The sequence below is a fragment of the Limulus polyphemus genome, unplaced genomic scaffold (genome assembly GCF_000517525.1).
Source record: "Limulus polyphemus unplaced genomic scaffold, Limulus_polyphemus-2.1.2 Scaffold93, whole genome shotgun sequence".
In the NCBI taxonomy this organism is placed as follows: Eukaryota; Metazoa; Arthropoda; class Merostomata; order Xiphosura; family Limulidae; genus Limulus; species Limulus polyphemus.
The window spans coordinates 717,434-733,111 of record NW_013665703.1 but is presented as its reverse complement, the minus strand read 5'-3'; the positions used below and the strand labels follow the sequence as shown (position 1 = coordinate 733,111).

At 31.8% G+C, this 15,678-nt stretch overlaps 1 protein-coding gene across 4 annotated transcripts in view; it reads right to left on the bottom strand.

Annotated features, from left to right (window-relative positions):
* Window positions 1-214: 214 nt before the first annotated feature.
* The window catches only part of LOC106468998 (alpha-2A adrenergic receptor-like), a 91,684-nt gene continuing 76,220 nt past the window's right edge, over window positions 215-15,678 (bottom strand). For all 4 annotated transcript variants that reach the window (XM_022398222.1, XM_022398217.1, XM_022398233.1 and 1 more), the window contains 2 exons: window positions 8,486-8,614; window positions 215-3,422 (listed from right to left, as the gene is read on the bottom strand). In XM_022398222.1, coding sequence (XP_022253930.1) covers window positions 1,608-3,254 — 1,647 coding nt within the window. In that variant the 5' untranslated portion in view covers window positions 3,255-3,422; window positions 8,486-8,614 and the 3' untranslated portion in view covers window positions 215-1,607. The remainder of the gene's footprint in view (window positions 3,423-8,485; window positions 8,615-15,678) is intronic.

Here is a 15,678-nt window from a genome sequence, read left to right as displayed (position 1 = left end):
TAAAAAATTGAAACTTCAAAAAATATAATATTACAATACCATATGAAATTTCGTAACAAAGATTAGTTATATTAGAATATTAAGGTTTATTTAAAATAACATTTATCAATTCAGAGCTCATTAAAATTATAAATTTGGTGTTGCTTTACATATAATTATATGTATATATAACCTTTTTTTAAATAATGATACTAATTCCAAACATAATATTTTTGTTTCATTAACCACAAAGTGTCTATTTTTCACAATTCTCCAATACGATCATAATTTGATAAACTAGAGCTCAATGAAAAATTGCAAGGTTGTTTTTCACATTGCCATAAAAAATCAATCAAACGCAATACTCTATGTAGTTATGTTCAATACAACATTTGTCGTGCGTCAAAAGAGGCTGGTTTTGCTAGTAGGCAAAAATATTAATCACATATATGGAATTTCTGTTATCAAAAGAGATATGTCTTTTAAACTGCTGTACAGAAACAGCTAAAATGCCTTATTTCATTAAAGCATTAAAATATTGCGTTCATTTTAGCAGCTTGAAATGTTTATTAACTTTAACATCATTAATACACTCGTGCATAAAGGATAACTCAACAAATGTAAAGTTATTATTGTAAAATAATTGATGTTTGTATGATAAACAGATACATTAAAACGTTATAAATGTTATTTTTACAAAACATGTTAGACAGCATAAGCTTTAACAGTACATTGGTTTAAGCCTCACATATTGAACATTTAAATGTTGACACAAGGCTGGTTAAAGCTTGAAATCTTGAACCTAAGACAACAGATAGGTGAAGCCTAATAAAGGGATATATGGACCATAGACACTTAGGACATAAGGGGCCCGTGTCTCCTCCTACTTTTTTCCAGTTATTAACAACTAGATTGATAGCTTTCTTGCCCCTCCCCCACTTTTCAACAAAGTTAGGCAGTCGTAAGATGTATTCTAAATCAAAGATCCCTGAGACTAGTACAGGGGTTTCTTGAACCAAAAATGGTGGAAGTCTCAAAAAGGAATTACTTGAAACTAAAACCAAAGATAACTGAATTCTGATACAGGTGTTGCATGAAACTAAAATAAGGCTAGCTAAAGTCTGATATATTGGCAAATTCAGTCTTAAGCCTAACATAATGGAAGTCTGATAGAGGTTACATTAACTTTAGCAGAAAACAGGCTAATAATTTACAAAGATTGCTTGAATCTTAACACAAGAGTGATTAAAAACCTATTACATGGGTTGTCTTGAACATAATACACGAGATATTAAAATCTAAAATAGGGGTTTCTTAAATCTTCAAATAAGACTGGTTAAAGCCTGCCACAGGTGGTTCGTGAAAACTGACTCGGATTTAATTGAAATTAGACACAGAGAATATTTACATGGTAACACAAGGATAACAAAAGTCTGACAAATTAGTTACAACAACCTTAAAACAAGGCTGATTGGGTTTAAACCTTTGAAAAACTCAAACTTTTATTAAATAGTTTCGAATCCCTAGTCAGAACGAACTTTCTTTAACTTTATGACACAGGAGGCACTTAATTTTGTGGAAGACAAAGCGGGGGTCAACATTAAAAAAACGATCATGCAAGTTATTTATTATTTTAATAAGATTTTTCGAAATGCTTTTCGAAAATCACGATTAAATATAGTATAAATAATAGGATTAATGGCTGAATTAAAATACCCTAGCCAAAAAGCAATATCAAACCCTGTATCGCTAATTTTACAATGTTTGCAAATTGCAGATAGTACATATAATACAAAGAAGGGTAGCCAAGCTAATATAAAAGCAGCCATAATTAGTCCTAATATAACAGTTGCTCTTCTTTCTCTTGCTTTCGCAATCTTTCGTTTTTGTCTCTCAACAGCAGAAGAAGCATAGCTTCTTGTGGGTTCGTTAAAGGTGCACTTCCCGAGATTGCTTTTTCCTCTTCCGTAAATGTGTCTTGTTTCATAAAGTTCATTGGCGTTACCTTCTTTACTATAATTTTCCAAAGAAAGCGTTGATCCAAAAGTAGTTTTGAGAACTCTTGGTGTTTTCAAAAGTAGAGAATAGGGGCCAGGGTGAGCATTAGACTTGGAGATGCTGTGTATGCTATAAATAGACTTTTGTTCATCATCCCTAGAACCACTGCTGCCGCTAATCGACTGCAATGGAAAATGCACAGTTGGCTTTCTCCCTTCTTCTTGTTTCATTTCATGTTCTTTATCGGAATCCTCCCGTTCTTCTGCCGAATTTTCTAATATAATCTGAGGTCTGGTTGGAGTAAGTTTAAAGTGCTTGTTATGGGCTTCACCATTTCCGTTAGTCTTTAGTTTCTCAAAAAACATATTTCCATACAGATCTTTCCTCTTATCTGGAGGACTAGGGTTACTGAAACTCGTACACGTGGTTGTTGTCGTAGTCGTAGATTTATCCCTCCCTGGGTCATTTGTGACTTCTGGTTGAGCTCTCTTTTTTACATGTCTTCTTGCTCGAGAGCGCGCAGCGAAAAATATCCGTATATACACGAACACCATTACTGCTGCTGGGATGTAGAATGATCCTAAAGCAGAGTACAAGACATAACCAATTTCTTCGCTAACTTTACACTCGGGATAATCTGTCGGTCTGTCTGGTTTCTTCCATCCCACTAACGGTGGAAGGGAAATAAGACCAGATAAAAACCATACAAAGCAGATCATAGCAATTGCTCGTGTCGGAGTCCTTTTTTTCAGGTATTCCACCGCATGGGTGACAGACCAATATCTGTCAAGACTTATAAGACACAGGTTATTTATTGATGCTGTACAAAGAAGAACATCAAGAGCGGCATGAATTTCACACCAAATAGTTCCAAATATCCAATAACCCATTAATTCATTGGCCAATGAAAATGGCATGATAACAAGCCCAACTAGAAAATCTGAAACAGCGAGAGAAGCGATGAACCAATTCTGAACAGTTTTCAATGACTTTTCTGTTGCGATTGCTATACAAACAAGCATGTTTCCGACAACAATTAGCACCATGAGAAAAGAGACAAAAAATGCAATAAGAATAATTTGTGTTTGGGAGTAACCACTTGGATAAGGAGCTCCTCCCCAAGGTTTCTCCCACTCTACATGATTTGTTTGATATTCTGTTGTTTGTCCCATCAATGAAGACGACTCGTTTACTGTTGTATTTGTATCATTCCACTCCATCGCTGTCTCAAGCACAGAAACAATCGTAACGTTGTTTAAAATATGCGAGGTTATCATTCTCAGTTCAATTTAAGAGAATCGAGTTTTTCGAGTTTCATTTTGAAAAGCATAGAAATAAACACCATACACTGATCACTTACAAAAAGATGGTATTCTAGATTGGTCCAAGAATGTAGAACAGATGTCATCTTGATAGAAAGCACCTCTAAGATGACAGAAGGACAACTATAAAAACAATATAAAGTATATAATTAATATATTGACCTGTTAGTTTATTTACACAATTCTTTTATAGAGAGTATAAATAAATCAATGAAACTAGATTTTTAAATGTTATAGTATAATAACTGAATAATCAATTATATTTAATCTAAATATTAAAGCCACTGAAATATAAGTTGTGCTCTAATCGTATATAAAGTAAAATTCCATAGAAAAGAAAACTAAGATAAAACTAGCAAAATGTGTTTATAGTATATAAGACAGACTGCGAAGCAATCAACATAACTAAAAATTCAAACAATCGATTCTTCAATGAACACACTGGGCTCAAGGGGAAATAATACTCAATCTTCATTAAAACATGACAGAATATTTCATGATTAAGTATTAATTTATCAAATATCAATAACATCATCAACTACGACAATCATTTAAACTAACTGTTTAATTACTATTTCGTTGTCACTATAAAACAAGTATTATAAATTCACGATGTAAATTTATGTCTTCGAAACAATAATTCTGCAACAACTTGTTTGTTTGTTATTAAGTACAAAGCTACACAAAGATCTATCTGAGCTCTGCCCGCCACGGGTATCGAAACCCGGTTTCTAGCGTTTTAAGTGCGCAGACATACCGCTGTGCCACTGAGAGGGCTTCTGCGATAATGTAAAGTTAAAAAATCGAGAGTTTGTAATATTGGCAGTCTTAATAAGTTTAAAAAATCCCATTTTTGCTGTACAATATCTTTATTTGATCTGAAAAGATTTGTGGAAGTATAGTTTCATACTTATTAGGCCAAAACGATAAGAAATGGTCATGATCTGATCTGAAATTTGTAGTACTTATTCGTTCACTATTCTCAAGATATAAACTATTCTGTTATATATACAATTAAAAGGACAAGAACGTTAAAAAATAATTGCGCTATTAAAAACTTTATGAAACATAGGGACCAGCCCTAAAAAATACTCTACATGTTTCAGTGTTCTTACGCCATCATCTTTAGGAGTAAAAGTTGAAGTTTGACCAAGACATATATAAATAGATAATCATATGCATTCCTTTGGTGCCATCTATAATTAAACACCCAGAGTTTACAAACCAATTTCTCCGCTAACTTTACACTCAATGTAAAAGCGCCAAAGGAATGCAAATGATTACGTGGTTATATAAATCTTGATGAAACTTCAAGTTATAGTTTTGAAGATGTTAGCGTAAAAACAGCGAAACGTGTAGGGTCTTTTTAGGACTAGTTCCTGTTTTTAATCAATTATTTATTGTGTAATTATCTTAACGTTGTACTCTTTTTAATTGTATATATATTGCACAAGTGCTGTTATTTTAAATTACTTTTAACGATTCTTTTTTATCTTTGTGGCTATTTACAACAACAATAAGATTAGAATTGCTTATTTCAGTTTAAGACAGTTTAAATGTCGTTACGTTTAATTAAATTAGCCACTATTCCATTATTTATAACTTAGATAGATTATTGACTCTTAGGGGTATAACAAAGATACTAAGTATAGTCATCAGAAAATGTCATAGTGTTTGTTTTTTTTACTATATAAGCATTTTGAGATGTCACGACACTCAAATTATATTCTCTTATAATAATAACAATCATACAGACATCGTCTTTGTTAGCTCACATTAAACCGCTACTAGATATCAAATTGAAAAGTTTAATTTCCGATGAATCAATTATATTTAACATAATTAAAATAAACTAATTAAACAGAGAGAAGTAAATGAATTTTCGGACTCTAAACAAATTATCTTACTTTTACTCGGTTCACCAACTTCCAGCCATCAACTAACCCGTCTGGTTTTGATTTCAGTTCATAGACATCCAGTTACTAAGTAACCTGTATGACTTTGATTCTGTTCATAGACTTACAATATTCGTGTAATCTATTGGTTTTCGACTCGATTGTTGGATTTCAAGACTTTAGAAATTATGATCCATTAAACTTGATCATTTCAAGGTCTTCCAATAACATAGCCGACAGTTACTTGGTTTATGATCTTTGTGACTTTAATAATCCATATTACTTTGATTCTGCTAGTGAAATTATGTAAGTGCAAATACTTCAATAATTCAAATAAATCATCTGGCTTTTCATAGATAACTATCTCACTTTGACTGTCCTGTTTTTAAAGACATTCAGGTTCACATTAAGCTAACTGATTTAAATTTTACTAATGAACTTCTAGCTTCCAGTACAACCTAAAATTGTCATCATTATTTGGAATTTAATATTTGAAGTGTTCATGCCATTTTGATTTGTTTTTATGTCAAACAATTTACCATTGCTCTAGCTGACTTTAGAAACTTCCCACAAACGCATTCATAAATTTAAAAGTAAATCAGTTTCTCGTCATTAAAACTTGACATATTTTATAACTCACTGATTGTATCACAGACTAGATCATCCATTTTAATTTATAAGCTTCTAATCAATATTTACAACTATGTTTCATGCAATTGCCTATTTAAGTATGGCGAACCGGAAGAAGGCCGTTTCACTATCCAGTGACTTAATTAGTTTACTCAATATCATTTCTTTTCATGTCTGTCACTAACTTATCAACTTTATGCCCATTCTACCGAGATTAAGCATTCTCTAAAAAACTAAGTTTAAACAAAAGTGCAATGAAATCACCCTTTTCTTTTACAACAGAAGTAAATTAACTGTTTTTCAGTTCTTATAAGTTTACAGTTTACTAGACCCGACGAATGATAAAATAAACCAGAGTAACTAATGGATTCCAGTCGACGGGTGGTTATTACGGCCCTGAAATTCAAATTATCCGAAAAGAATTTCTTTATATATATTGTTATACGAGAGCCAGAATCGTTTTTATCTTTTATGTGATTCTTATGAAAGAGTTTAGCTTAAATTGAATTAGCTCTGAATTTTTCGTTCCACTGAATTGTGTATCTCTAGCTATGATAACCGAATTTGGCTTAGTGTTCGGGGTAAAGGTGAATCTTCTGTTTAAAAGCTTAATTTTGTCTTCTATCAAATGTTGTGAACTCAAATTCAACACTTTTAAGGCCAAGTGAAATTAAAGTTAAAGATATACATGAATTTATTAAGAAATTAAGATTAACAGATTTTTTAAAAATAATAGTGAAAACGAAGGATCCTCGAAACAAATAAAAAGTGATTTTTTTTATCTTCAAAAGGAGAGAAATCTAGAATTTAATATAATATGTAATAGTGTAGAAAACGCGTATTATAAAATTTTTCCGGTTAAAGATAATGTTTCAATAAAAGAAAGAATGAAATTTATAAAAACCTAAAATATGGAAAAATCTTTAATTCAAAGAAGTAATAAATATAATGTTTTTGTTATCATGGATCAATAGTATTACAATAATATTATTTAAAATCATTTAAATGTTAATGATTGATAAAATATAAATCTAAAAGTACAACATATCGATGTGTGGATGATATAACCTTGACTACAACTCGCATTAATGTGAAACTTAGCAAATACATTTTACAAATAGGTTTTGATAGACTAATGTATGGGTTAAATATAGTTGAAGGTTATGTAAACATAGATTAAACTGAAATCTTGAGCAGTTACTAAGAATTTACAGAAATTAATAATGGTATTTCTTTCCAAATTCATGCAGTTATATGTAATAATAAACAGAGAAAAGTTTTTACCAGGAAGTATTATTCTAATTGTTAGAGATTTTATATAATATGAAATATTGTATTATGTATAATTTATTATTTAAAGTTTGCAATAAATTGGGGTCAAATGTATAACTTTTTGTTTTCCTTTCTGTGTAAAAAGTGTAGCCTTATGAACTATAGATGACCATGCCAATGATGCATTTTCAGATCTTGATTGAGTATTCCACAGATAGGCTGTATAAGTTTCGTGAAAACTTATTCTGTATCAATTTGTTCAAAATTACGTATAATATTGAATGGAATTACAATAAACAGCGTTATGCTATATTAAATAAATGACATATCCTTCAAAGATGTTCTAAAATTTGTTAATAAAGTAAAAGAAGAAATAAAAAATACATAAAAAAATTTAAATATGTATGTACCAAGAAAGAAAACGATCATTTGTTGAGTGCTCATAAATTCGGAATACCTTATGTAGTACCCAAAATTTGTAAAAGTAAAGAAGTTTAAAAAATTTTAGAAAAAAGATAAAATGGAATATCTTTGGATAAAAAAAAAAATCTTCCAAAAATCTGTGGAGGGCCAATTATAAGTGAAAAAAAAACAAGGTTGTTCAACCATTGAGCTCTGTTATGCACATAATTATGATACCATTTACATCTTAAGTACAAATTTATGTAAGAGATGCTCCTGATTTTATCAATTACTTACCAGGTAAAATTGGAAGAAAATATATTACTTTAACATTATTAGATATTGTTTCTCTATGTGCAAGTATTAAAACTCGAAAATGGTATAAAAGCTACTGAATATTATTTAGATAGATATCCAAATTTATCAGATACACGTTTTAATAAAAGTGATAATTAAAGATTTAACCTTATTTTAGGTAACTGTTATTTCGTTTATAAAGGTTATATATATATATATATATATATCAACAAATATCTGGAGCGTCAATAGGAACATAAGTGGCTCCAACTTATGCTACTTTGGCTGTGGGATATTTTGAAATTCAAATGTTCAATAGTTTATTAAGTTATTTTGCAGGTAAATATGTTAGTTACTTAAAGCAAAACTGGAAAAGAATTGTGAAATATTTTTTGAAGAGTTTAAGTCAAATTAACCCTAATATCAAGTTTAATTTTGGAATTAGTAATTTAGGTTTATCTTTATATATATAAATTGCCTATGAAATGTTACTGGCGCTTTGCTAATACGTCATAATATTTTCAAAATATCATATAATGTGTCCATACGTTGTAACACTAAACAATTTTAATTAGTCTAATTTGATTCATTAATGCTAATTTGTACTTCCATGTATTCATAGTACAATAATTACCTTTAAGAATCTGTTTTGCGAGGATTTGAAAATATATCAAGCTATAAACAACATACCATTACGTAACTAAAATCGCATACATGAAGAGACATTGGAAGAGGTGTTGACAACCGCTGATAATAAACCGGGCACTCTTCCGGTAGAATATCCTGGTAATAAACTGGGCACTCTTCCGGTAGAATATTCTGCGCACAATCAGTGAAAGTAGATAAAATTAATTATTTTGTAAAAATTAGCTTATCTCAAGTAAGATCTATATTTACTTTCACTAATTAGATATCTCGTCACTGATTCTTTAAACAAATGAAGAATTGAGGAAGAATGATTAGAGAGCCGTCGTATGTTAAATAATACAAACATACAGCTCTAGCAAATGAAATCCGGATGAGGTTTTAAAGAGAGACCAGTAACAACTGTTATATATATACGATCCTAATAAATCATTAAGGAGCGTTGAATAACAGCAATAACACATACAGTCATGATAAACCAGTGAGAAGAAGAAGAAGTCATAACTGTAATACATAAAGTCCAAATAAACCAGTAAGTATAAGAAATAATAACTTTAATATATACATCCTGATAAATTACTATTCAATGAAAAATCATCACCGTGTACGTATACAATTCTCATAAACCACAGACTGAATTTTCATCCCTGAATTCGATCTTATTTTGTGTAAACATAAGCAATTCTTATATGATATGTTAAAGAAATCTAGTTAAGATGTAATATGGCTTAATGGTGTCAATAAGTTTAATCCTCTGTTCTTTGAAGAATGAACAAATCACATTAAAAAAGGTGACCTTCCAAACATACATTGTAAGTGATTAGAAAATGACCCAAATTTTAGAAATGCTACTGGCACCTTACTGCATTTTGTTTAACATAGGTTTTTAAGATAACAAAAACTTCTTTTTGCACTACGTACAAAAACTGTGTACAAAACAATAGGAAAACTCATTTACTCTTCTCTAGGTACGAAACTGTTTGCTACATTTGACGACACACATACGAACGTTTGTGGAGTTTTGCAATCTAAAACAATGAACAGAAATAGATGTGTATATGTACATATACAAAAGGCTTTGATCAATCTCAGTCATGTGCATAATCATGAGATATATATCGTAGTATAAGCTAAGAAAATAATAAAATTGAATAACAAATAAGCTTTTGTGAGCTTCTCGTAAAACAAATTGTTTTCCGCGTTTTGTTGTAACTATGATGTAATGAGTCACTATATTCTTATTTTTTCAAAACAAAGACATATGACAGGACTGTATTCCTTTCTTTACCATGATACCTTTATTTTGCTAATATTATCATATGATATTGTGTGTAGCGGTTTAACCAAAACATTTCGCTTAAGACATATACTAAGGCTTAGCATGACCTGGTGGTTAGGTCTCTCGACTCGTAATCTGAGTGTCGTGATTCGAATCCCCGTCAACGAACATGCTCTCCCTTTCAGCCATGAGGGTATTATAATATGACGGTCCAACACACTATTCATTGATAAAAGAAAAGCCCAAGAGTAGGCGGTGGGTGGTATTGACTAGTTGCCTTCCCTCTTGTCTACCACTGTTAAATTAGGGACGGCTAACATAGACAGCTCTCGTGTCCTTGCGCGAAATTAAAAGCAAACCAAACCAAGACCTGTACTGAATGACATAGTTTCTATCCAAATATTACCACATTTTCTTTTAATCTTCTGATATGTTGATGTAATCGCGATGTTTAGTACATTAAATACGTTGATGAAGTAGATTTACATCGAGTTGAATTTGATTGGGCAAGGTTTCTTTGTTCCCTCCTTCTATCTATATATCTAATATTGTTTTTGTTTTGTTTTTGAATTTCGAGCAAAGCTACACGAAGGCTATCTGTGCTATCCGTCCCTAATTTAGTAGTGTAAGACAGTTAGTCATCACCACCCATCCCCCACTCTTGTAGCAACGAATAGTAGAATTGATTGTCATATTATAACGCCCCCACGGCTGAAAGAGCGAGCATATTTGGTGGGACGGTTATTCGAACCCGCGACCTCGCTGATTACGAGTCGAGCTCTGTAGCCACCTGCTTAAGCCGGCCATATATCTAAGAAAGGAGTAAAATTGAATAACAAATAAACTTTTGTGAGCTTCTCGTAAAACAAAAGGTGGATGTTGGGAGTAACATATAGTACAATTATTAGGGTGATATTTATTCTACTTTAAGGATTTTTTAGAACTTTTAAGGGTGGAGGATGGTAGGCATTATTTAGTAGAAATACAAATTTTTGGGAGGCTTAATTTTATCTTATTTCTACTTTTAACTTTGTTACATTTTTAAAGGGTAACTGCATTTCCACAACTGGCTGAAGACAGTGAAAAGCAGTAAGAGTTGAGACGTTGTGGGTGTAAGCACTCAACTTTGTACTGTTATTGAATTTTCAACGACTGCTGACTGGTTTCTCATCTGCTTTTTGGATTTTGTCTGATAGATGGGATATCCCCAACGCTAGGGTAAATATAATTATTCTATATAGTTTCTATATTTTATCCACTCCCTATAGGCTTAATACACGAAGCATGGAAATTAAGTTTGTTCAAATAGATATCCACGGCCAAGTTATTTTATTAGCACGTAAATATATTTGTTTGATCATCAAATGAAAATAAAAACAACTTGTGTTACTCTACAACAAAACTTATTATTTTCAAATACGATGAAATGAGATTATTTTATTACAAAAAACTATAGTAAAGCATTATACCTCACTTGATCATCATCGATTGGACACCAGACGTTGAATCTCATGCGAACAGACTAGGGACTACAGAGCAACTGTGAACATGAGTTTCTAGCATAAAATTTACGTCGTAACAGGAAACAGTGGCAGTTGTTGCCTCCTATTTTATTACACTTAGATTCGAAATGCTAAGGAATTTACTAACATCAAACAGATATCAAAACAAAGGGTAACTTGCAATTAAGGATAGACTGAGCTTGCTTTAAAGCAATACTCATAGAGTTTTCTTCCTGTTTTTGTTTTTATTATCAACAGAGTAATGCAGTAATACTTCAACTGACGGTTTCTACTCAGGAATGTTAGCTATTTCCGAAAGAGAGGAATAAATACCTTGCGTAATAACAAACAATTTTTCTTATCCATCTAGTAATAAGTAATAAAAAAAGATAACATTTTCGATGTCATTATACTAACTTATAAACTTATACATTTGAAAATTAATATAAGAAATGCAAATGTGGAGCTTTTAATCTCATCTCTTTTCATTGGATGAGTCCTACAATAATTTAAAGCTATAGCAGAAATATTTTCGCATGCTCTATATGCATTAGCCATATTACTTCTGTGCAGCCTTTCATATTTGCATATTGGTGTATTAAAACCAGAAATAAACGACCTTATAACATCAAAATGTTTTGATGTTATTAGGTCGTTTATTTGTAGTATTAATATCCTTTCATATTGTAACTTTTATTCATTATTTTACCGATGGCCTTTGATTTTATCCAGACTGACAGTTTGCTACAAGTATTATTTGCAATTTTAAGAATTTAAAATTGATTATTTGCCATACTCTGCTAATCATTTTGAATTAGAATTCCTATTTGTTTTTGCACTTGTACAGCAATTGTAATATAATTTGATTTAAAAAGTTAGATCAAAAATTAAAATAACACAAATTTCACGTTCAAACTTGAACATGTGCTACGATTCATCAAGTGGTAGAATGATTCATTACAATTTTAAGAATGATTTCGCCTTCTTTCATTTTCATTAGCAATAATAACGTCATTTGTTCATGAGCAGGTCATATCAAAATGTCTGCTACAAAAATGAAACCAGAAATTTAGGAAGTCGTAAAACAACAACATACAAAATACATAAAAATACTAATGAGTTTGATTCTAACTGATTCATGAAGTAATCTAATTACAACGTTTTTGTCGTCTTGATACTGAAATCTTAATAATAATTCGAAATAGTCCCGTGGTTACTTTTCATAGTTTTTTTTCTTTTGTTAATTCGTACTTTTGTCACTAAAGAAAATCCAGCCAGTGATAAAATCAGTACACTCAATAATTAATAACTGCTAATTCTTTCCTGTCAAAATGACAAACCTTAAAGTTATATTAAAAAATCAAGAGTTAGTTACAACATTTATTATTGATGAAGAAAGAAAAAGAAAGAAAACTGGGAAAAAATTTACAAACAAAGATAATTTTTACTCCAGTTATTTCATAAATGTTTATGTGTCAATCCAAGCATTGCATCACCCTTGATTGTTAATTATAGATAATTATGTAATAACATTGCACACATCTTAATATAACATAACAAAGATGTACACTAGAGGAGCATCCCTCTAGTGCATATAGACAAAAGGATAACAAAGAAGATAAAGGTATTTTCACTGGATTCTTATGTATTTTTGTGCATTCTGAGTTAAAGTTCCAATTAAATAGGCCTAATAAGTGAGACAGTTAAGATATTATGCTCTACTCACAGTCTGCATTCTGCAGAACACGGACTCGAATCCCCTTCATCATATATGCTCGCTCTTTCAGCCGTGTGGGTGTTATAAGGTATTGGTCAATCCCACTATTCGTTGGTAAAAGAGTAGCACAAGAGTTGGCAGTGGGTGGTGTTGACTAACTGCCTTCTCTCTAGTCTACCACTGCTAAATTACGGACGGCTACTGCAAGCAACCCTCGAGTAGCTTCGCGCGAAATTTCAAAAATAAACAAACGTCAACTCAATGAGACTAAATTCGAGGGATTAGGTAACGGTTTTCGATATTCAACTTAAAAATAAAACAAATGTACTTCGATAAAAGGCTCGATCTGAAAATTTCAAAATTAATACTTTACTGCCAAAAAACTCACTCCTATATAGTGTTCAGTCACGAAGATGTGGAGTTTAAGGGTTGGTTGAACTGTATTGCTCCTGCACAAAATGATGCTAGTTTAGTGTGTTGCCCCTGCTCCAAATGGTAGACGTTTTCATGTTCAGGCAGGTACCGTATTTAGCCATTTACTGCAATAAGTAGGAATCGTTGAGCTTTAATCGACTATTTCCATTGACAGAACTCGCAAAAACTGCGAAAATAACGCCTTTATAGATTTCGGGAACCGAAACTTACTCAACATATGCAGCCACTACTGTTCTTTGTGTAGGAATTTGGATTGGTGGGCAATTTATATTCCAGATATCAGAAGCTGCTCAAATCTCTATTGAGAATTAAAAGAAAAAAGTACGAAGTGTTATGTTTGTAAATTAGTCCACTAAACATGTCCCTGACTCAGAGATTAGGAGTTAAAAAATAGGATTTGTCATACATATCTTCGTCGTGGGTTAACTTATTAACTTTTTTATTTATTGCAGCATAATTGCCACACTACTATAAAGGCAATGAAATGCCAATAATATGTCGTAAGTACAAGCAGATTTCACTATACTATTGTTTAAGATAAGCATTCGTTAATTGTTCTGTTATATTAAAACTATTTTGGAGCCTTGCCACGTCGTTACAGTTCGTGTAGGCACGTTCGGTCGTGCTCTGACGACCGTGATTCTTGAAATAGCTTTTCATCGAAGCTGTTATTGCAAAAATATCTGTTACAAGACTGATATGTCCAAAGTAAACCACTCCTCCTTGCTTGTTTTTCATAATCCAACTAGTTTACGAATACGTAGGTTTTCCAGCGTCTGTTTCAATATTCCCATAACACAGAAAACCAAACACGCTACATTCGGCGACTTGAACGGTATGCTTCATTTCCAATAGCATAAATATCCCTTACATTCTTCAGATGCTTGAGGTATGCACTTATTCAACAGACATGTCATAGAAGCAACTTATGAAAATGTGACTGTCGTCGCTTTTCCAGACAGAAATCCGTCTTGATTATGCTGTGTAATGTTGTCTAGAGCTTTTTCCACTGACCATTGTGTTCGTGCATTCTCAATTATTACAAGACACCTCACTTTATATACTAAGGCTGAGGTACAACCTTTGGAGGCCTTATTCTGGGTGATGCTGGTGCTTTGTTTTACAATGCTTTTGGGTAGAAGAACTAACCCGATCTTGGAAATTCTAAGTTCTCGATCTGAACACAGTTCTGAGCGTATGGTTATTTTGCTTCGGAAAAGACTGCTACACACCCTTCGCAAAACTAACCAGTGTTCGATGGCATCACTATCTACGAATGCCAAACAATGTGAAAATGTAGTTCTAATACGTGACGTTCCATTGCGACTTTATATCGGTTGGAGTTTTCATGTGACTTGCTGATATGCATACTCAAAATAGTTTTAATATAACGTACTCAACCCTCTGTAAAGTATGGGCGGAATTCTTTATTTGCTGTTTGGCTTGTGGTATAAGAACGAATATTTTTACAGACCTTTTAGTTTTGACACAATGTAGTGAAAAAAAAATATTTAGAAGACACTGTTGGAACTAGTAACTCTTTTATGATCATAATTGAATTTTCAAGTTAATAAAAATGGAATGCCTTATTGAATGAACATGTACTCCAAGGGAACTATTTGTAAAGACTCATGAATGAGCAGCTTGGAAGTAAAAATATTGTCGAAATACACTGAACTAGGTCGTGCCCAGCAATATATATATATACCTTTTTGTGGGTCTTTGTATAACGGCGTATTTCTAAATCAGTTCTTCTTTTGCTGTATCTGCGCTAGTTTCAACATTATCGATTTCAAAAATAGCCAACATATCAACTCTAAGTCACGTAGGCTAAGAAAAAATTATAAAAACGTTTTATTTGAACAGATAAAAATAGAGAATTTTCGAACATTTTTCTTGAGAAATACAATAGAAACTGAAAAGAAATTTCCTAATCTCGTAAAGCCTTATTACAGGGTGCAGTCTTTATCAACTCAGACTGCAAATAATTATATGCAGTTAACATCGATTCTCGTAATGTACCTCCTTAAAACTACTATTGGAATAACAGCTATAAGGATTTTAGGAATAAAATTATAATCCTTAAACGTTTTCTGAGCTCATGAAGAACTTTGTAAATGCCATGAAGTATCGATTTTTGTTTTAGTTAATATGAAGTTATCTCCAGCATTATATCACAGAGTGAATATCAGGAGATTTGCCCAACATTTCTTTTAAACTTAATGCAAAAGGTGCAGTCGTCATAAGAAAATAGAATTTTAGTTGATAATTGTTCGTTTGAATTTATGCACAAAGCTACACAATG